The following is a 23,344-nucleotide window of genomic DNA, read 5'->3' as shown; positions in this document are numbered from 1 at the left end:
TCCTTTCTGATTTGGATGCCTTGTATTTCTTTTTCTTGCCTAACTGCTCCAGCTAGGACTTCCAATAACATGTTGAATAAAAGTGGAGAGCGTGGGCATCCTTGTCTTGTTCCTGATCTTAGAGAAAAAGCTTTCAGCTTTTCACCACTGAATATGATGTTAGCTGTGGGACATTTGATAATTAATAGAACTTAGCATAAAATAAGTGGGTGGGTTCACAAATGTGTTCATATTTTAGAAATCAGAAGAAAAGCAAATAATTGCAAGGATGAGAGGTGGTAGGAACACCAAGTACACTTCTGAGTGACCTCCATTTCAGAATGCTTCTTCGCCTCCCAAAGCACATCTAATATACTGAACACACGCATAACAAACAAACCAAAAAAAAAAAAAAACCCACTGCTTTCAAGGTGATCACCAACTTCCAAGAGAAACTATAAATTTTCAACAAACCTCAGCCCAAAAAACCTTTGCCTTACCTCTTTCATCCTGAAGAATGCCATTCCCGTTAGCAGTGAGTCTGAGCCTGCCTGGTGCTGCCTTCCAATTCTCTGCAAATCCAACTGATCAGCAACTTCCTGAAGACCTCCCTGGAGATGTAAGGAAAACAAATATATTACAGGCCCGACTTCTCTACTGGAGTCAACTATGTCTATTCTTGAGTTTACTTCTTGTGGTGACAGGAAGTAGGAACAGGCCATTTACTTAACAGGTCTTCCCCATCAGTATCCCCTTTTTAGCCCTCCAAATGATACACTGTGTTATATTCCACTTTTCACTCCTTTCATTCTTTTCTGTATCGTTAGTTTTGTCAGACCTCCGCCCCTGAAAGTCCTCACTGCTATAAAACAAGGTTGGGGAAATAGTAAATGCCAATCCAATTCTAGATGGCAAACCTCTTATATCAACAATTTATTAGAGGAGGGAGTTCTTAAATTGTTTAGAGCTAAGAACCCCTCTGAGTCTGGTACACTGTAGACCTCATTCCTAGCAAATCATACATATACCTCATGTCTCCAACTGTTTCACTAGGTTCGTGGGCCCTAAGTGAAGAATGCCTGCCTTAGGGTGACAGTAGCAGAAGGCTCCCTTCATGCCCAGGTTAAAGACAGTTACCACACAAATCCCTCTGCCAATCAACTCTATATATACCCTGTCTAGCACCATGCTGGCACCTAGCAGGTACTCAAGGACACATGCTGAACAAACTGCAATAAAGCAAAATGACAAGTCTGCGTTTTGTCTTGTTGTCGTTACTACTATTAAGAAAAATATTGTGTACCTTAAGATTTTTGCAACTTTTCATCAGGTATTTCACATCATAAATGGATGGGAAGAAAAGGTTCAGAATGTGAAAGAATTCATGTTCCTCTTCTGGCAAACGAGAATCCGTAAGTAACTTAACCATGTAGCCAAAATCATAGCCACTACGAGGAGAGAATGAGGCAGTAAGGTGAAAGAGCAGGAGTTAACAGGCCCCAGCATTCAACTGCTTTATTTCTCAGAACTTACGATGCTACCTCATGTTAGGAACTTTCAGTTTTCCAAAGTAGTTTATCCTGTCCTCTGCACTTTCCACTAAATGACCACATAACAGATTAATATGGGAGATATATAAGAGAACCCAAGGGTTTATAAATGTGGGTTTTATTCATCAAAAATTCAAAAGTACTGAAAGGTATGGAGTCCCCTGGTGGGCTAGTGGTTAGGATTTGGCACTTTCACTGCTGTGGCCCACGCTGAATCCCTGTTTGGGGACTGAGATCCCACAAGCCAGGCGGGGCGACCAAAAGAAAAGAAAAGGTATTGAAAGGTAAAATAACTTCTCCTAAGGGGAATTTGGCTTTTGAGTACCAGGAAACTCCAGGCCAGCCATTTAAATGACAAGAAAAAGATGACCAAGTACTTCCATCCTTCCCACCCTCCATCTTTCCACTCGACATATGCCCACTGCAGCCACGTGATACAGCCTAGTACTGTGTGAAAGAAACCAGTATGCGCTCCAAAGTGTTTTCTAAAAAACTGACATGTGAGCAACTGTTACCATTTCAACTTTATAACTGCTAGTGAGCAACGAAAGAGCGCCAAGAGGACTGCAAAAATAACATAAGAATTCAATTCTTGCTTCCAAAGGAAGAGAGAAACACTCTCTTGAGACTGACCTGTGAAATGAAAGCCATTTGACATTGTCACAGAGAACCACCCCTGATGTCATAAGCAGCTCTGCAAAGTGCAAAGTGTCAATCCCTTCCTCTTCATGCTTCTGAAACTGCAGTCCTGAGTTAGCAAGGAGATCTATGGAATCCTGGGAGTACATGTCCTCTCTAAAAAGAGAAGGTGTTTACTTCTTAGCTGCTGGTAAGGTAACAGAAGTAGTGGGCAACAATATTACCATCACCTTATAAATTATAGAATAAGTATTCTTTTTTTTTTAATTAATTTTTTAATATTTTATTTATTTATTTTTGGCTATGTTGGGTCTTCACTGCTGCATGCAGGCTTTCTCTAGTTGTGGCGAATGGGGGATACTCTTCGTCGTGGTGCGTGGGCTTCTTATTGCAGTGGGTTCTCGTTGTGGAGCACGGGTTCTAGGCACGGGGGCTTCAGTAGTTGCAGCAGGCGGGCTCTGCAGTTGTGGCTCGCAGGCTCTAGAGCACAGGCTCAGTAGTTGTGGCGCACGGGCTTAGTTGCTCCGCAGCATGTGGGATCTTCCTGCACCAGGGCTCAAACCCATGTCCCCTGCGTTGGCAAGCTGGATTCTCAACCTCTGTGCCACCAGGGAAGTCCCTAGAGTAAGTATTCTTGAAATACTTTCATAATTTAAGAATAAATCAATTAATTCCTTCCAGTATTCTAGCAAACACACAAAGTAATCTTACTTGTGACAGAAAGAAAAATGGGATTTTTGCCCCACAAAATAAGTATCTTAATTATGAAAGATCCGTATTTTCTCATTATTTAATGAAAAGCAGGACTTCCCTGGTGGTGCAGTGGTTAAGAATGTGATCTTTTGTGTCTGGCTTCTTTCCCTTAGCATAATGTTTTCAAAACTCATCCATGTATAGCATATGTCAGTACTTTATCTCTCTGTACTGTGCAGTAACATTCCATGGCATGGATATACCACATAGAGCCATTCCTCAGATCACAGACATTTGGACAGTTTCCAATTTGGGGCCTTTATGAATAATGCTGCTATGAACACTCACATACAAGTTTTTACACGGGTGTATGTCTTCATTTCTCTTGGGTGGAATTGCTGGGTCATACGGTAACTCTATTTTTAACCTTTTGAGAAACTGCCTGTTTTCCAAAGAGGTTGCATCATTTTATATTCCCAATAGCAATGTATGAGAGTTCTAATTTCTCCACACCCTCACCAACATTTGTTATTATGTCTTTTTGATCACAGCCACCTAGTGGGTATGAAGTAGTATCTCATGGTTTTGGTTTGCATTTCCCTAATGACTAATGGTGGTGACCATCTTTTCATAAGCTTACTAGCCATTTCTAAATCTTCTTTGGAGAAATGTCTATTCAGATCTTGTGCCCATTTTATTTATTTATTTATTTATTTATTTATTTATGGCTGTGTTGGGTCTTCGTTGCTACGCACGGGCTTTTCTCTGTTTGCGGCGAGCAGGGGCTACTCTTCGTAGCAGTGTGCAGGCTTCTCACTGCAGTGGCTTCTCGTTGCGGAGCTCAGGCTCTAGGCAGGCGAGCTTCAGTAGTTGTGGCTTGCAGGCTCAGTAGCTGTGGCTCGCAGGCTCTAGGGCACAGGCTCAGTAGTTGTGGCGCACAGGCTTAGTTGCTCCATGGCACAGGAAATCTTCCCGGACCAGGGCTGAAGCCCGTGTTCCCTGCATTGGCAGGCAGATTCTTAACCACTGTGCCACCGGGGAAGTTCTTGTGCCCATTTTTTTTTTTTTTTGCAGTACGTAGGCCTCTCACTGTTGTGGCCTCTCCCGTTGCGGAGCACAGGCTCCGGACGTGCAGGCTCAGTGGCCATGGCTCACGGGCCCAGCCGCTCCGCGGCATGTGGGATCTTCCTGAACCAGGTCACGAACCCGTGTCCCCTGCATCGGCAGGCGGACTTTCAACCACTGCACCACCAAGGAAGCCCCCTTGTGCCCATTTTTAATTAGGCTGTCTTTTTATTGTCGACTTGTAAGAGTTCTTTAAGAGGGACTTTACTTTTCGAGATTCTTTACTCCACCTTCTGCTTGACTACTCTCTCCAACCCCCTACTTGGGTTTGGTGAAAACAAAACTTAAAATTAATAAAATCAGTTAGAAATCAGTCTGTACAAATCTAAGAATAACATTGAGAAGTGTCTCAGACACTTACGTAAGGTTGAATTTGAAGTTGAACTGCCAAGTGTTGATTCCAGAAGGATATTCTCCCTTCTCATTCGTGAATGTAAGGCCCAGCTGGATAATTTTTAAAAGGTCAACATTGCACCGTAAAAGCTGATACTGGTAATCTATGGAACTACGAAATTCACCAATGGGTCGTACCACAACACCTGGAAATTCTGTGTCCTAGAAAAGGAAAAAATCTGTCATTGTAAGGTTTCACAAAACACTGAATGCTGGAAAAAAAAAAACAAAAAACACTGAATGCTGACTTGACCATTCATAAATAAAAATTTTACCTCAATTTATAAAAGTTACGTGAGAAGCCCCAAGCTCAGGCACAAAAATTCACCTTAAAATACTGATTTCATTGATGTATACAGAAGGAGCACTAGAAACATGAAGCTTTACACAACAACTTGGAGATCCTAAGCAGGATGTGAATAGAAGTAGTTGACTAACTCTAGGTCTATTAAGAACATTCTAGGTTCGGGAATTCCCTGGCGGTCCAATGGTTCGATCCCTGGTTGGGGAACTAAGATCCCACAAGCCACGCAGCAAGCCCCCCACCCCGCCAAAAAAAAGAGAACATTCTAGGTTCATATACAGTTAATTAGGAACAGTCTAGGTTGAGAACAAAACACTATATAAATAAAAATGCAAATACAGGAAAGTGAAACAGCCATTCAACAAAAGTAATAGCCACGTTTGGCTTAAAGTAAAAAGCCTGGAACAAGATCAAAGAAAGTTCTGAATACCAGGCTAAAGACATAATTCTACACCCTCCACAGCAGGAGTTGCAAACTCCAGGCAGCTAACGTAACAGAGTAAAGTGTGCAGGGTATTAAAATGGTTATAAGTAATGGGGACTGGAGCAAACTAAAGGGTACATGCCACCCCTAAAAGAGGCTCTTGATATCACTATGATACGTGCCTCCCTCCAGCCACTCAGTGTCAGGCAGGAATGTAGACCCTATAATGCCAGATCTGTCCATTTCTTCCAGAGACACCAGAAATCTGGAGTTTAAGTAAGGTCTCTTGATTTTTAAATGTTGGCAACTACTTTTTAAAAACTGCTTTAACGCTGCCAGTCAAATTCACCATACCTGTGGAGCAGATGTGCCCTATGCACTGAGACAACTTCTGCTTAAAGACTTGCAGACAAAAGTAACATCATAAACACTAGATACTAGAGGTTACATCCTTTTCAGACACACAGGCTACCTTGATGTTTCATAAAAGCAATATAACCTTCCATCATGTTTAATTTACCATGGCTTTAGTATAATCATTTCTTTCAAAAATCTCCCATTAAATATTCCCTAAGTCCATACCAGAAGGTGAGTCAAACAGAGTAGAGCTCTTTACCATGGCAATATAACTGTAACTGAGCACGATTTCTCGGATCTTCCTCATCTCTTCTTCTAGATTGCTGGCCCAGACTTCACAGATGACCTGGCTGTTCTCCACAAGTGCCGCAGGCATCCTGAAGAAACTTGAAGTCGCTTTCAGCTGACTATGTTAGAGGGGACTATGTCAATGGTTGATCTGATCTACATTCAAAAACACATTTTGAAATCACATTAATTTACATACTGGCATTAAGACATTAACAAAGATATCAAAACAGTATTTTACCATCACTTCATCAGCTTAAGCTAAAACATTAGGACTATTATATTTATTCTCCATTTTATATGATGAGGGAACCTGCCTTTGTCAAAACAGACACAAACACACACACACACACACACACTCACTCTCCCTCCCTCAGTTCTTTAACCTGAAGAAAATAAAATTACTTAAGAAACATGAAGAAACTTTTGCCCAAGCTACCCTTTAGCACAGAAATGAAACCATTGCCCTAAACCAGTTTTTGAGCCCTCTCCAGACTACCTAAAGACTAAAATAGTCCCCTGTTGACACAAATATGCCCCTACCATGACTTTCACATCACTTTGCACAGGGACCAAATCATGGAAACATTTCTAAAGGAATCACTTTAGCCAGTTTAAATGTACTGGGATCTCCAAAAGCCTGAAAGAATGTGGACCTGAACTCTCACACTGAAGTCCTAACACCATACGATGAATACGGACGTGGGACTTGCCCCTCCACTCCCCCAAAAAAGGAAATTCTTTTTCCCGACAATCCAAAAGTCAAATACAACTAGAGCCAAATAGATCATGAAGTGAGAGATGTAAGTTGTAAAAACCAATCCCAAGTTGAACAACCACAATGAAAATCAGAATTTATTAATGTCTACTTTTCAACATACAATATTATAAAGAAACTAAGTATCAATTCAACAATAAAAATAGAGAAGACAGCAGGTATAAATAATTCAACCAGAAGCAGAATGATTTACAGTGTATATTCTGGGAGGAAACTGGGGAGGCAACAGTATTCTACACGATAAAACTCAACATGGTTCAGCCTCAGAGTAATGCTGTTATTATAGCAATGATACGCTTAGTTATAAAAAGACAAAACGGAGCTTATCATAAGTGGATTTCCTTAAAACGCAAGCCCACGCACAGATCCTCAACACAATGTAAGAGTGGGCTCCAGCGCATATATTTAAGGAACAATTCCTAGAAAGAGTAAAACGAACCTTTGCTTTCTACTTTCAAGATAAGCAGATACAACAATAAGAATCTGGATCAAAACAAAATTGCCATTCTCAAGTGGCATCATTTCTCTGAGACACTTCTGAGAAAACAATCTATTGGTTTGTCACCAACCCTTGAAGATTTCATTTATTCAAGTTACTCTACGTTTTTAGATGCTTCTCTGAAATTATAGTAGACTTACTGTAATTACTCTGAAACTTAAGTAGACTGTGGTAGCTTCCTAACAAATATGGGTGAACACTTCTTAAAGGCAGAATCCATTTCTTCTCATTTTTGTTCTATACACAATGGGCATGAATGAAAGGCATGCAGATGAAGAAATCAAGAACATCAGAAAATGGCAGAAGTTCAGACTGAGTGTGTAGTAAATTCCCCTATCTGACCATAATTAAGAAAATGTTGGGGGAATTCCCTGGCTGCCCAGTGGTTAGAACTCAGCTCTCTCACTGCAGGGGGCCACAGGTTCAATCCCTGGTCGAGGAACTAAGATCCCACAAGACACGCAGCAAGGCCAAAAAGACAAAAAAGAAAATGTTGGGGCTCAGAACTTTAGATTCTAAACCATGCTTAAGGTTTTCCCCTGCAAAAGGGCATAAAACCATTTCTATGCCCATTAATGTTAAATCAGTACCACTTCGCTTCCTTATTTCCCTAACTGAAACAATGCACTCCCTTTTTGGTGTCACTTTAAACACAACCATAAACTACTTTAGGGGAAGTGGGTATCACTAACTGAAACATCTCCATAAAAGCAAAAGCAACTAAAGGGACTCAAGCAAAAATGTCTCTGGCCTCCAAGCAGCAAAGAGCAGACTTAAAAAGAGGGCAATTAGATATTTACATTCAACCCTTAGAACAAGGCTCCCCAGCTAAGCAGCTCTTAAGGTTTTATCAGCAGAACTCAGGAAACAATATGAAGAGGCTCCCTCTCGTCAAATAAAATATGATATGAACATCATTATGGATAATTACTATGATGCATCACTTTTCAGATACAGATTTAAATCCAGGAGTTCATAATGAACTAAGAAAATAAATTTACTTGGCCACCATTGGAGAATGCTAATGAATGGACTTATTTTTAAAAATATGTATCTTGTCTTTCCTATATAAACTGTAACCCCAAGTAACCAAATAGTTGAAGGAAAGTTTCTCTTTATAAAAGTTGTATAAATAAAAATAAATAGGGAATGACAGACTATCACCGTTTTGTAACCCCTAATGAACTTAGAGATCTGGGCAATAATCATAATGGCATTTATACGGAATTTCCAGAAAAGGCAACTCTATAAAGGCAGAAAAGACTACATGGTGGGATGGGACTGAGAGTTATATAAATGGGAATGAGGTATCATACCTCATGAGGTGACCAGAAATGTTCCCAAACTCCATTAAAATGATTATTGCACAACTCAGTAAATTTACTAAAAATCACTGAGTTTTACATGAAAATGGGTGAGTTTTATAGTATGTAAACTATATCTCAATAAAGTTGTTAAAATAATCACTAGGGCTGTAATCATCACAAAAAGAGACCACCCGGTATTATGTGCCTCAAAACAACACATCACCACTATGAAACAGTCTTGACCAAAAAAAAATCTAACTTGAATCTGACCAAGCCTCTAGATTTAACTACCAATGTACAGAAAATACAGACAGAGAAACATATTAAATGACACCAGAGAAATGCAATCAGCAAAATCCAGAAACTTCTATACAAAACTAGAGAACCCAGCTTCTTCAACAAATAAATTACAAGAAATAAAAGTAAAAGACTCTCAGGAGATCTATCAGTCAATCAAAACATACAGACCTAAATTAAACCCTGCTCTAAACAAGTGATAGGAAAAAAAAATTATAACATTTTTGAGACAAGCAGGGTTTTGTTTATTTTGCTTTTTTTTCTTTCTGGTGTTATACTGTGGTTATGGTTTTTTTTAAAAAAAGAGTCTTACTTTTTATAGATAATGAAAAAGAGTTATAAGTGATACAATATGAAATGTGGGGTTTACTTCAAAATAACAGTGAAGAAAACTCTCAATAACTTTGTACAGTACTATCTTTCTCTACATTTTACAGATAAGAAAACTGAAATGCAGAGACAATTTTAAAAGGTAGTGTCCATGGCTTCCATTTCCAAGAAAATTCTTTTTTACAATATAGGGGTTGGGGATTAAGAGGTACAAACCATTATGTAAAAAATAAGCTACAAGGATATACTGTGCAACACAGGGAATATAGCCAATATTTTATAGTAACTGTAAATAGAGTATAACGTTTAAAAATTGTGAATCACTATGTTGTACATCTGTAACTTATATAACACTGTACATCAACTATAATTTAAAATTTTTTTTGGATTATTTTTAAAAGCTAACCATTGTATACATATCTGACAAACAAGGAAGTCAAAACCAGACCAGTGACAAAACGTTTAAGATATTCTTCCACCAAACCCTTACCTAGGAAAACTTGCAAGCCCCAAATGTAGTGCCACACAAACAATGAAAAGGAATCACACTGCACACATTTAACTTAGCATAAATTACTGGATATGCTAGCCAAAAAAGAAATAATAATAAAATAATACTAGCAATTCTGCCTGCCACTTTCCACTCAGTGAGCACATGCTCCAGTATGAGCCTAAAATGGGGATCACAAACATACCATTCCCCTTGGTTATTAGTCTTCCTCCTTCTAAGCCTCTCAGAGCCAGCACTGCACAGTGCACCTCACAGTGCAGAATGACTCTATGCCATTCACTTATGTTTATTTGTGCAACATGGCCCCTAAAGGTAAACCTAATTACTCTACCTGGGTTACAACCAAAGAAATAGTAACAAGTTTCAAAACAGAAGGAAAAATGACTGTGCTGGATTTACTGAGAAACACTATGGCCACCTCCAACTCCACACCTTCCTAAGGAATTGTTAAGGATAATTTTGGTTGCATGCACTGCTTGCCTTGCAGGCTGACTTGAAAACTTGACTGCCACATGAGCTACTCTACCTGAAAGCAAAATACAAGCCCTGATACCTGCTGTTTCCCAGTACTACACCGTATAAGAAGGTCACCCAGGAGTTACTGAGGTCTCTGCCCTGCGCTCATCTGTAGAACAAACTGTGCAGTTCGCCCCCCAATGATCTACAGTGTAAACTTCTCCAAAACAAAGCTGCTTACTAACCCAGGAAAGCTCTGAAGAGCAAGTAAATGATAAAGGCAACCGAAAGCTTTCTCTGCAAGCAATCCAGAGTGCCAGACCTTGCTGGAGAAAAGCATGTTTTGGTTTTTCTGATTGTGTTTTGTTTAAGGCTAAGAGTGCAAGGAAACAATAAACATCACTTCCCCATTCTAGACGACCGGACAAAGGCTTTGCCGCGCATGGGTAAGATGGAAAAGGAAGTAGCAGCACTTCAGAAGAAATGGCAGCCGCTTGCAAGAGGGTTCTTTCTATCCACGGCCGCGGGGGCCGCAGTCCTCCATCCCCGCCAAACACAGTATCCCAAGACACCACCCTCGACCGAACCGCAGTTCAACCAGATCTTCAAACCACCCATGGGGCCCAGGTCTGTGAGCTGGCTCCTCCAGAGCCAAGAGCTCGGGTTCATAAAGCCACCGAATAGCAAGGAAAAGTTGCGGGGACGCAAGAACCAAGAAAGGGAAAAGCCCGCAAGGTTCCAAAGTCAGGTCCTCTGACTCACACCGTCTCTCGTCATCCTTCTCTTCCTGTTCAGGATCACTCTCCCTCTTCAAAACACCCTCATCCCTCTCCTCCTCCTAACTCCTTTTTTTTGTAAAACGAAGGTTTTTAAATTGCATGCCTTAAGGACAGAGAGACCTAAGTTCGAAGCCAGGACACGGACGAGCTGTGTGGCTTTGCATAAGTTACTTAACCTCTCTCGTGCCTCAGTTTTCCCTTCTTGTAAAATGGGTCGTCTAATGGTGGTGCACACCTCGGAGGGCTGCTGTAGGGGGTAACAGAATGAAGCATATAAGGTGCTGGTACATATCACTAGAATATTAATATCGTGTGGTAGTGGTGGTTATTATGACTACTATTCGACGGACCTCTTTCTCTTTTCACACACCCTGTCCCTCTCGCACGCTCCCACTCCCCTTCCTCCCGCAGGCCCCCGATGGCCTCCCACACTCTCTCATCTCACGCTCCTCTCTGATAAGCGGGAGCCCGCTTACCCTGACCGGCAGGGCCCGCGAAGCGCGGGCAGACGGGCTGGCGGACAGACTACCCGGGAGCTGCGTGACCCGGTGCTCTCCGCCCGCTGCCCCGGATCGGCTACTGGAACCGAGCGGCTCAGTGAGATGAGCGCCCTCATGCCCAGAGCGACCTTACGCACGGCCCTCCAAACAACCTGGCCGCACCGCTCTACCCACCCGATCCTCCCGACTCGCCTGCTCCCTTCCCGTCGCTCCAGGCGGGCGCGCGCCTGACGCTGCCTGCCCCTCCCCTTCTGCGCGCCCCGGCGACTCCGTGCGTGTTCGCCCAACCTGTGAGCTCGCGGGAGCGGCGCGCAGGCACAAAACCAAGAGGGCGCCGCGAAAACGGCGGGGCGGGGCGACCTCAGACGACGCAAGTGAAATACGGCCCCCTACGGCCTTCGCTGGGTTAGTTTCGCTGGTTCAATTCACCAGGATGACTACTCCATTTCGGTTCTACTTCTGTGCGCTCACAGGGGGCGTGGTCTAGAACTAGCCCCACCCCGTGGTGGGCGTGGCCTATCTGAGCCCGAGGAGAGGGCGTGGCCCGTCTGACCAAATCTTCCAAATTGCAACCTCCCCGTCTACCTTCTTTGAAGGGCCATTAAAATCGGCGGAAGCTGAGTTGGGAGGAGGTTCGCTAGGGGAGATCCTGACCGCTTCCTTCTGTACTAATGCGGCCCCCTGGACCTTCACTTACAAAACCTCTACCATACGGCTTCCTTTCTGGCAAACACTGGGTTGGGGGTGGGGCAGCACCCCGAAACCGAGTCTGGGTGACGTCAGCCAAGGCCCGCCTCCCCCCTCCGAGCCTCGGGGAGCTGAGCGAGCAGCGTTACCATAGCAACCGGCCCGCTAGGGTCAGCTCGAGTTACAAAAAAGATGCAGGCTGGGTTGGGGAGACGCAGGAGGAGCGCTGGCGCCCTCCCGCTTCCCGAGAAGGTCCGAGACCCGGCGGACGCTAAGCGAGCTCGCCAGATCTTCATTGAGAGACCAGTGGGGTCCAGGCTTATATTAGGAGGTTCCTTCAAAGCTCCCACTCGCCCTCCTATTCTCTGTGAATCCTGTTTGGAAAGAGAGCTCTTCGCCAACGCCTGTCCTTAGCAGCGTTTGTTCTCCAGTGGTGGGAGAGAAGACAAAGCACTGACCTCCCGCACACAGCTATCAGTTCCGGGCCGCCCTCCTAGTCAGTCGCGCAAGACCTCCACCCTGTCCCTAAGAGAAGGTGCGGACTCCCCAGAGCATGGCTGTGGTCATACTCCTTGATGCCTTCCCTCGAAAAGGGCTGTTAAGTGGATAGCAAATTCACCCCCAAGTCCCTGCACCTTCCTACTTTTAACCATTTCCCCCTAAAGAGGCTCTGCAAAATCCTACCTCCGTTTCCGAGACTGGAGGCAGGGCAAGTCTTCAGCGGCAAATTCCAACCTGGATTCCCAAAAGCTAGTCTCCAGGGACGTGAACCACCCCCACCCCACCCTCCACTGCCATCAAATGCACTTTCTGAACACTCCTCCCCTTCTCCCCTTCACATGAGTGTCTGTCTCCTTATCTGCAACATACGGATATGACTATATCAGCGGATGTTTGCGTTAATAAATGGAAAAACCACCCCACACTGTAGAAGATATATAAGTGCATTCAATAGATAATTGTTTCTGGCCTGTCTCAGTTTGTTATCCCCGAGATATTCAGTGTTTGTTAGCTCTGCTGCAGACTTAGCACCCTTGTCATTCTGTTCAGCAATACTGTGATGGAGAAAGCAGGTAAGCCGCTCCCTTCCCCCTGTCCTGTGAGTTTCTAATATTCTGTAATCCACTCTGAAATTACATTCAGGAGAGCGTAGGCCTATCAGCAGCTAGTCGCATGAAGAGCAGCCTGTTTTTTCCTGCAGCACTGGGCCTGGTGTGCACCGAAACAATCAAGCAGGAAACGTACCCCATATCCTTCCCCCTAATGCACCCTCACCCAGAACTGATGGTTCATTTCTCAGGTCACTGAAGACAAGGGTAACACAAACACAATGATGGCTTGTGTTTCCAGAGACCTTGGAGTGTCTGTTGCAAACAATGGATTTTATGCTGCTCTTATTGCAAAATTGAACAATTGTGTAAATCACTGATTCCTGATGGGAGGGAGGCCCCAAACAAATAAGAGGGTAGTTGGAGTAGAATATATTCATTAATACATCACATTCGAAAAAAAATATTGCTTGTGAACTACAAACTATAGAAAGTAAGGCTTAAACATCATCTCAGCTGGGAGAGTACAGGTTTTAAAAAACTGAGGAAAACATTGGTTGTAAAACGGGTCTCCTTAAGAACCAGACAGGGTGATTTCCTTAGCCAGCCAAGCCTTTCCGTTATTACCAATTCTAAATAAACCTAACAAGATGAATTTCTTAAACTGGAATACGTACAGGAAGATAAAATCTAAAATACATATTTGGGTTTGAAATATTTTGAAAATGGAGAAAAAGGTAAATGCCTCCAGGCATATAGTACTGCTATATGAGCCCAAATCTCAAAAACCTTTAGAGAGTGCTGACACACCTAGATGCCTGTCAGCTGATTAATTCCATTCCATTACAGTACCCACTGCCCCAAGCTTAGACAAGGTCTGTCACTTTGTATGATGTTTTTTAATCAGATTTTATATATATATATATATATATATATATATATCTTTACATTCAACTGAAGATGCATCCAGCTGTCTGGTTTCCTTGGTATAGTTGGATAAATTTCCTGCTTTTGAAGTGTGTTGTCCCTGCTTTTCCTACATAATAGAAAAACCTTCTGACTCTTGACAATTAACAGCAGAGCATCAAACTTCCCCTAAATGTAAAGCAAAGATCATGTTTCATGACTAAGCATTTGAGTATTATTTTGATCTTTTTATTACAACCTGAAAAACCTTCTGATCTCTGATTAGATCAGAGATCAGAGTTCATTTTTTAAAATCCAGAAATAGGTATCATTTTATTTGTATCTCATTTGATTTTCCTTCTCCCTTGGAGTCTACTAAACTAACAACATTTCAAAATCTACCAATAGTAATCATAAGACTTATTTCCACAGCTGAGAGGGTCCATCAAAGTGTCCTAACTAATACAGTCCCCTAATTTCACAATAATTAAATAATTTTAGGTTACCCAGCTCCCAAAGATAGGACCAGGATTTGAGTCTTCTGATTTCCAGTCCAGTATGGCATTGGGTGTTCATCCAATCAGTTGTGTTTATGGTCCATTTGCTATGGGCAGGGCTGCATTTTGGCACTGGAGGATGCACTAGTGAATGAAACTGATATGGTTCCTGACCTGGTGGAGCTTAACATTTGGTGACAGGGACTGACAATAAAACAAGTAAGCAAGCATTCAAGTAAGAAATAAAAGGATAATGAAAATTTTGATAGCCGTCATGAAGGAGACTAATGAGGTAAAAGTCATGGAGAATAACTGGATTGGGGGACGATATAGGCAATTACTTAAGACCTCTCTGAGAAGGTGGCATTTGGGCAGAGATAAGAAGGACAAAACGAGAGAGAAAGAGAGAGAGAGAGAGAGAGAGAGAGAGAGAGAGGGGCATGAGCAGTTGGAAGCAGTAAAAGGATTAGAAATGAGTTTTCTGTGTTAGAGGTAGTGAAAGGCCAGGGCAGCCGCCAAGAGGTGGAGCAAAGGCAGAGTGGCTCCACAGGAAAGCAGAGGCCCAGTGAGCCTAAACCCTGGGAGGCTTTAAACTGCACTCTGTTCAAAGTGCATCAGGAAACCCAGAAGGATTTTATTTACAGGAATGACCTGATCCAATCTATGTTTGTTTTTTGTTTTGTTTTTTGGGTTTTTTTGGCCACACGGCATGTGGGATCTTAATACCCCGACCAGGGATTGAACCCATCCGTGGCCCCTGCACTGGAAGCGCTGAGTCTTAACCACTGGACTGCCAGGGAAGTCCCCCGATCTATGTTTTTAAAGATTACCTTAAAAAAATATAAATAAATAGGGACTTCCCCGGTGGCACAGTGGTTGAGAATCTGCCTGCCAGTGCAGGGGACACAGGCTCGATCCCTGGTCCAGAAAGATCCCACGTGCCGTGGAGCAACTAAGCCTGTGCATCACAACTACTGAGCCCATGTGCCACAACTAGTGAAGCCCACTCACCTAGAGCCCGAGCTCTGCAACAAAAGAAGCCACCGCAACGAGAAGCCCGCGCACCACAGCAAAGAGTAGCCCCCGCTCGCCACAACTAGAGAAAGCCCGCGCACAGCAACGAAGACCCAACACAGGCAAAAATTAAATAAATAAATAAATAAATAAACGATTACCTTGACTCTCAGGGTCAGAGAATGGAGTAAAGGCAGAGACATCTTAATTTTTTTTATTTGAATTACAGTAAATTTGATAAGAAAAGAAAAGAAAGCTAGCTTCCCCCAGGCATGATAAATACGTCGCCTATGGAAATATTTGATGACAACTTAGGTAATTTTACTAGGTGGGTCTGACTAAGAGTTACTTGCCACTACTTCTTTTGAGTTTTGTTACTGTGAAACTCATGAAAGCTGCTAACTGAATATTCAGTACTTTATAAAGAAGAAAGTTGACCTCTGTCTCTACAGAGCAAGGCAAACAGAAATACAAGCCAATGGAAAGAGAGCACATCAATATAGCTAAGAGTAAAACTTTTACTCTGGGACTCTCTGGTCACTTCTAAAGCTCTCTTCTCTAGCTGTCCCTTCCTCTCCCTGTTCGTGAATGTAACAAACCCATCTCTGGTGTTACAGCCAGATCTCAAAATCCCCTGTGAGGTTTTCTTTTTTTTCTTAATGTGACCAGTGTTGAGAATCTTGTTTTGAACTTCTGTAACATTCTGTCATTTTCTAGGAGCAATGGGATCCAAAGGCTTCAGAATATCTCTGAAGTTTCTAACCAGATGTGTTTGTTTGTGGGATAAGGGATATATTCCAGAAAAATTGGTAAACACAGTTATAAGTCTCAACTCCATTAGAAATAGAATGGGCCTCAGAGATCCTCTAATCCAACTGGCTCATTTGACAGATGAAGAAACTGAGACTCAGAGAGGCCAAGGTCACAAAGCTGGTCAGTGGCAGTGCTCAGTTTGAACCCAGATCTACCTTCTTCCAGGATCTCAGGGCCTATCCTCCTTTAAAGGAGATCAGCTAAGGGAGGGACCATCTTACACAACCTTGAAATAACAGGAAAGCTAAGCAAGTCCTCAAAATTAAAATGGAGAGAAAACCCAGAGGACCAGAGAGATATTCTCGTTTGTGCAGCTCTACTGAGAACCTACTATGTGTGAGAGTTATTAGAGCCATGAAGATACATAAAGCTTCTATTTGACCTGATTACAGAAAAAATCACCTGCTACTCTAGGGAGTGTTGAACACATAAGCTAAGAAAGTTCAGAAAGAAAAGAACAAGTGATTTCCCTCGTGGTGCAGTGGTTAAGAATCCGCCTGCCAATGCAGGGTACATGGGTTTGAGCCCTGATCCGGGAAGATCCCACATGCCACAGAGCAATTAAGTCCGTGCGCCACAAATACTGAGCCTGCGCTCTAGAGCCTAGGAGCCACAACTACTGAGCTCACGTGCCACAACTACTGAAGCCCGCACGCCTAGGGCCCGTGCTCCACAACAAGAGAAGCCACCGCGATGAGAAGCCTGTGCACCACAGCGAAGAGTAGCCCCCGCTCACCGCAACTAGAGAAAGCCCACGTGCAGCAACGAAGACCCAACACAGCGAAAAATAAAATAAATAAATTTATATATAAAAAAAAAAGAACCAGAGGCAGAGTAGTGGTCAAGACAAGGAAGGAAATTCTGGGTGGGAGGATTAGTATAAGCAATTACTTGGAGGTAGGCATGACAGAAAATAGAAAAAATTTTTCTGTACATAGCAATCAATAAATATTTGCACATGACAGTGATGCTTAGAGCATAGGAAAATAGGAAGTAGTGAGGAATAATGTTATATGAGAGGAGCTAGATTAAGGCGGGCCTTGGAAGTGAGGTAGCAAAGGTTTGATCAGGGCACGAGGCAGACTTGGGTGGCCAGGAACATATACATTATGCAAATATCTGGAATATTGAAAAAAATATTGGTACCTCTAAAAGGAGAGATGATGAAAAACAGGAACAAGTTGTACAAAATAAAATTTGTAACAAACATTGAATGTTTACTGAGCTTTGTGCTGTGCAAGGAGTTAGGGAAAGATGACTAAGATATGGTCCTTTATTGGCCCAATAAAGGATGACACATCTGGACAACGGGACAGCACTCAGCCTTAAAAAGAACATTGTAGCTCTTAAAGGTACTATATGGAACAATCTCCATATGTGCGTGCTAAGTGAAAAGAGCAAGGAGCATAACAAGCATATACGGTAAGCTGTTTCTAAAGATGGGGAGATATATATGTTTCTATTTACAGAGACAAGCTCTGGATGGATATACAAAACACTCGTCCCAGGGGTTGCCTCTCGGGAGAAGTAGAGGACTGGGAAGGAGTAAAAAAAGACTTGCTTTTTACTGTACACTCTTTTGACCCTTTTGTTTTTTATATTAGACATTATTACCTATTCAAAAATAATTTTTAGAAATTTAAAAATAAAAGCTCACTTCTTTTTCAAAGGTCTCACCTTTTTACATCACGGGTCATCCTGTATTCTAATTTCACCTGTTTCAAAGTGTAAACTTCACCTCTCCAGGGGTTCCTTTCCTGCATCTAGACTGAACAGTAGTAGTTGATACATCTCTCCTCCCTTGGCTGCCCTCAGAAGCAACAGAAGCCATCAAAAATGGGAAAAGGAGGCCCTGTGGTCCATGTCACCTTTTTTTTTTTTTTAATTAATTTATTTATTTTTGCTGTGTTGGGTCTTCGTTTCTGTGCAAGGGCTTTCTCTAGTTTTGGCAAGCGGGGGCCACTCTTCATCGCGGTGTGCGGGCCTCTCACTATCGCAGCCTCTCTTGTTGCAGAGCACAGGCTCCAGACGCGCAGGCTCAGTAGTTGTGGCTCACGGGCCTCGTTGCTCCGCGGCGTGTGGGATCCTCCCAGACCAGGGCTCGAACCCGTGTCCCCTGCATTAGCAGGCAGACTCTCAACCACTGCGCCACCAGGGAAGCCCCCATGTCACCTTTTTATTCACTTGAACTGCCCATCTTCTGCCTTCAACATGATCGACACCCATGCCTCTTATCGAAACTGCCTCCTAGGGGACCGTGACATTTTCTTAAGTTGAGGAAGATGCGGGAAGTTTTTAAAAAGAAGAAAAACAAGCCCAGAGGTCAGTCAAATGTGCTTTTTCCAGCTCTGGCTTGAACTGCGCATTTCCTCTCAGCTTTCAGGAGATGTCCTTTGGCAAGAAGGGCGCTTTTGTCTCTCGTCAAAACAGACCCAAATTCTTTCTCCCGTCACGTGCCTGGCCGGAGCCAGTAGGCTGCTCCGTAACATGATCACCTTGGCCAGCCTCCCAGCCTACCGACTAATAACAGGGTGAGGCGGCAGCACAGCGACAGCAGCTGCCAGCGTCGGGGCTGAAGGAAGAGAAAGCGAGCTTGAGCTGTGCCAGGACCTTGGAGGAGCTGCGACACAGCCCACTGCAGAGGTGAGCGGGAGCTGCTGGGCAGGGAAGCTGGTCGCCAAGGTCAGGACGCGTCCAAGTTCACTTAAAGAAAGGCAAAGCATACCCTTCTCACCTCTGCCACCTCTCTGTCCTCTCCACTTACAGGGCAGGTGAGATCTGCCTCTGAACAATGTCCTGGGATGTTTTCTTAGTACACAGAGTCCCTTTCTGTCTCACTAATGTCTGCGGTCCTCTGCCCATGTTTGTACAATCGACCTCCTCCGTAGTCTTGTTTTTCTAGCAATTGACAGGTAATTCTGTCAAATGGACTCGCTTTGGCTTCAAAACCACATGAAAGAGAAAATCCCAAATCAGAACTCGAAAACCCTACTGGAAAAAGACTGCCAGGAGGCAACTGTGGTTGAATTGCTTCTCCTCTCTAACCTGCCAGGGTCACCTGGAAGGGATGGGGCCAATTACAACAGTCTTAAAATCGCAAAGGCCCCAGGTCGATGTGGGGACTAGAAGGTGGACAACCATGTCAAAGCTGTTTTGATCGACATACCGGGATTTATCAACAGATGCTCCACTTTCAGACTTGCTGATGTCCTGGTAGTAGCTCAGGAAGGATTCCCACAGAGGTTACCGAGGGAGAGGAATACAGTGTGTGTAGACGGGTGTGAACAATGGGCCGCTGGTTTTCAGGATGCTATACAGGTCTTTGGGGGCATAAGGCAAGCAAGACAAGACAGAGACTTGTAGGGTGCTTCAGTTTCATATGCAATTCCAACTAACTTTCTCTGGTTGGGATATAAAGATTCAATTCAATTTGGTAAAACAAATGCTCTGAGCGTTAGCTTCTGACCTTAGAAAGGTAAGTGTGTAGTATAGGAAAAGGTGCTGAAACGTTCAAGAGCAAATGTTGGACACATTCTGAGGGCAAAAAATAAGGCTTTTAATTCTTTTACCCTTCTTTTGTTTATTCAACAAATATTTCCTGAGTATATGCTACATGCCAGGTTTGTGTTTGGTACTGTGGATCTCGTAGTAAACAAAATAGGCAGGCTTTCAGCTTCACGGGCATGCAGTCAACTGGGGCAGTAAATCATAAAGGGTATAAGTACCCAAGGCAAAAGCAGTGAAGGGAGCATTGCTAAAACTGTCCAAAGGGAGTAATTTTTTGTCTCAAAATTCAACCTTTTCCTTCATGCATTTTACCTTCTTGAATGAGTATCTTTCCCCTCTGTAAAAGTCTCACGTACGTACAGACCTTGGTCATAGCAGTTCCTCGAAACCCTCTTCATCAGAGGCTTTAAACTAGAGGCAGGCTGTTCAGCTTTTCCCAAGAATACAAACAGCCTGAGAACAGAGGCTGAAGTAATGGGAGTTTCAGTCCTCAGGAGAGTAGTCCTCTCCCGTATGAAATAGAATTTATGCTATTCTGAAAACACATGTGGCACCAGGCAAAGCGTTAGGAAGCCTGGATTTTGCCAGAAACTGTGTGGAGTTTGGAACAAGTCAGTTCTGCTATCTAAGCCTATCTCTTTAGCGATAAAAATGGAAGGGGTAGACCAGATGGTCCATCAGGTCTTTTTTTTTTTTTTTTTTCTGATAATTTCATGAGATATTTACAAAGAAACCATGCACATTCACATAAAGATAATATATCTTGTACCTATAAAATGGGAACCTTCATCAACCATGCAGAATATCCAGGAAGCTAGAATCTGAAAGAATCAGACTGCAGACAAATACAAACTAAAATTAAACTGTCTACTTCTCCCACCCTCATCCCATTCCCCTCCCCTGTCTTCAGATTTTTTTAGGTTGTGAACATGCACTATAGGCTCACTGTGCCATTTACCTAGATTGGGGATTCTGCAATAAATCATTGCTTTCAAAACAGTCAGAATCATCTGCTTTCAAAACAACCAAACTAAAAAGTATCTAATTTGGATAATCTTATAATATCTATCGAAATCCCTTTAAGGGAGAATCAATTCATTGTTATTAAGTATTAGAATATTTACTTTTAGTGCATTTAATTTCTTTCTCTCTCTGAATGCATTCTCATCATAAATGTTATTTCATATCCTCCTCCTACATACTTTCTCACTTGGAAAATCAAAGTTATATAGTATTACATTATTAAATAGGACCAAGAAGCATGTCTTATTCATGTTTGTATCCTCTGTAGCTAGCATTGTATCTGGCACACAATAAATATTTCTTTTTTTTTTTTAAACACATGTTTAGCTGGTGGAATTTATTTTTTTAATTTATTATTATTATTATTTTTTGCAATACGCGGGCCTCTCACTGTTGGGGCCTCTCCCGTTGCGGAGCACAGGCTCCGGACGCGCAGGCTCAGCGGCCATGGCTCACGGGCCCAGCCACTCCACGGCATGTGGCATCTTCCCGGACCGGGGCACGAACCCGCGTCCCCTGCATCGGCAGGCGGACTCTCAACCACTGCGCCACCAGGGAAGCCCTAATAAATATTTCTTGAAAGAATGATTATTATCTTATTATCTATTTTACCTTTTGTATTAAAAAAAAAAGCACACACACACAATATCTAATCCATTGTTTGTGGCTGATAGAGGCTGATCTCATTCCTTTGTGTCCTTTTACAATCCAAATGCCCACCCTGCATTCACCGACATCAGCACATTCTATACCTTTTGCAGACTTAATCGGTATAATGAGCACTGAATTCAAGTTCTGCCACTAAATAACTGTAATTTGACGCTGAATAATGAAGATTTCTATGCCTCCATTTCTTCAAATGGAACATGGGGGCATCAGAATAGATGAGCTTAAGACAACTTCTAGCTCTTAGATGGGAGACTTCAAAAGGTAGAGAAAAAGAGAGGAGGTACCATAAAAATGTAATGATTATAGTACCTTAACATAGTAAATATTTAATAATTGCTATTGTTGGTTTTGTTTGCCAAAATTTCTAACTTGAACAATACCACTGGCAAATAATGTCAAGGAAATTCTTTGGGTGAAGACACATCGGCCCACCATGTTTGAGGTCCCCCATGGAACCTTTCTGACTGACTCTGTTCAGTTAAAACTGAAAACAAGTCTACAGATGTAGAGAGGCACAGAAAACAAGCTGCTTTATCATAAAATATTCAGAAGAATGATACGGTTGTGTAGCTTAGAGGAGTCAGCTGCCTAGACAAACATCTCAGGAAATAGCATGTGGGCCTATTGGCTTAGCCGAAGAAACATGGCATATCAGGAAATGTTTCATTGCTTCTAATGAAGTCAGATGTCAACAGATAAACGCTATGACTCCTGCAGCCACAGGGCCTTTCTACCACCAAAAGATAAAGAGTCATTTTCCCTTTGACCTGAAGGCTGATGTTCCAAGGTCAAGCTTAGGTATCAGCCCCTAATCACTCAGTCTCAGCAAAACAGTTTCTATGGCATGGACACAGCAGGCATCAGCACCCTGCCTGTGGCGTCAACAGAGCCGCCTCCTCCCAGGGTCTTATTGTACTGACAGCCATCCTAGTCTCACTTAGGTGTTTAATTTTAATACCTACTTAATACTTTACATCCAGCCTCCATCTCAGAAGGGTTTGAGATAGCTTCCAATAAAAGGATATATGCAGTAGAATAGTTGCAGAAAAATAAAAACTGATTAGAACCCATCAGGCACTCAATAAATACCTTTTATACTGTTTTGATGTGGGGGTGGGGGGCAGTGATCTGTAGAAAAAAGAACCAGGTGCTTTACTGCTATTGCTTTGCTTTTGGACCATGTAAAATCATTACCAAAAAAAAAAAAAAAAAGAAGAATAAACAGGGCACTGGTCCTTGTCGTAGTTACCTTTAATAATCTAATGAATGCTATGAATATGAAAAATGAAATTTCAGGGGAGACAAAGATTTCCCAAAGCCCTTAAGGAACTGCAATTAATATGATGAAGAGTAAAGTAAAAATGAATTACTCTGTGAATCTTCAATAAAATATTTCCTATGAATGAGCACTGAATTCATTTAAAATTTTTTAATATTTCTGTAATTTTCTGAATAGGTAAAATATACTCATGGTACAAAATTCAAAAGGCAAAAAATAAGGCACGTGGTAGAAAGATAGCCTTCCTTCTGCCTTGACCCCCAGCCACCAAATTCACCTCACCAGAAGCCACCACTGTAACCAATTTCTTATATATTCTTCCAGCAATAGTCTAATATTTTATGTACTATTCTATGTATACATAAACAGCACACACACACACACACACACACACACACACACACACACACATTCCACACATTACTTTTTCACCTACGAGTTCTGGAAAGTACACATAGGGCTGCCTTATTCCTTTAATGGCTACAGAATATTTCATTACTAGATGTACTATAATTACTTAACCAACGCTTTACTGATGGAATTCAAGGTGTTTCCAATTCTTAGTCATTAAAAACAACGCCACAATGAACATCCTTGGACACACGTCATCTTTTATATACTGGATTATATAAAAGGAAAAAACAATCCCAAGAAGTATAATTGAGCATTAAATTTAACTCTGAAATTACAG

The 23,344-nt window shown here is 42.4% G+C and overlaps 2 protein-coding genes across 17 annotated transcripts in view; one reads left to right on the top strand and one right to left on the bottom strand.

Moving 5' to 3' along the window:
* The window catches only part of CNOT8 (CCR4-NOT transcription complex subunit 8), a 74,841-nt gene that overhangs the window by 24,882 nt on the left and 26,615 nt on the right, over positions 1-23,344 (bottom strand). For 8 of the 16 annotated variants that reach the window (XM_060144104.1, XM_060144106.1, XM_060144105.1 and 5 more), the window contains 5 exons: positions 5,724-5,908; positions 4,348-4,541; positions 2,163-2,324; positions 1,283-1,427; positions 480-590 (listed from right to left, as the gene is read on the bottom strand). In XM_060144104.1, coding sequence (XP_060000087.1) covers positions 480-590; positions 1,283-1,427; positions 2,163-2,324; positions 4,348-4,541; positions 5,724-5,840 — 729 coding nt within the window. In that variant the 5' untranslated portion in view covers positions 5,841-5,908. Of the gene's footprint in view, positions 1-479; positions 591-1,282; positions 1,428-2,162; positions 2,325-4,347; positions 4,542-5,723; positions 5,909-9,658; positions 9,677-10,885; positions 10,931-11,185; positions 11,310-11,497; positions 11,609-12,580; positions 12,600-23,344 lie in introns of those variants that run through there. The other 8 variants (XM_060144101.1, XM_060144098.1, XM_060144093.1 and 5 more) reach the window with 8 other exon arrangements.
* Positions 18,699-23,344, top strand: part of FAXDC2 (fatty acid hydroxylase domain containing 2) — a 26,649-nt gene continuing 22,003 nt past the window's right edge. Inside the window, exon 1 of the mRNA XM_060144091.1 lies at positions 18,699-18,818. The gene's annotated coding sequence lies outside the window, so the exon portion shown is untranslated. The remainder of the gene's footprint in view (positions 18,819-23,344) is intronic.

The sequence above is a fragment of the Lagenorhynchus albirostris genome, chromosome 3 (assembly GCF_949774975.1).
Source record: "Lagenorhynchus albirostris chromosome 3, mLagAlb1.1, whole genome shotgun sequence".
NCBI lineage: Eukaryota > Metazoa > Chordata > Mammalia > Artiodactyla > Delphinidae > Lagenorhynchus > Lagenorhynchus albirostris.
The sequence above is the reverse complement of the archived record's forward strand: the minus strand, read 5'-3'. Positions and strand labels throughout refer to the sequence as shown.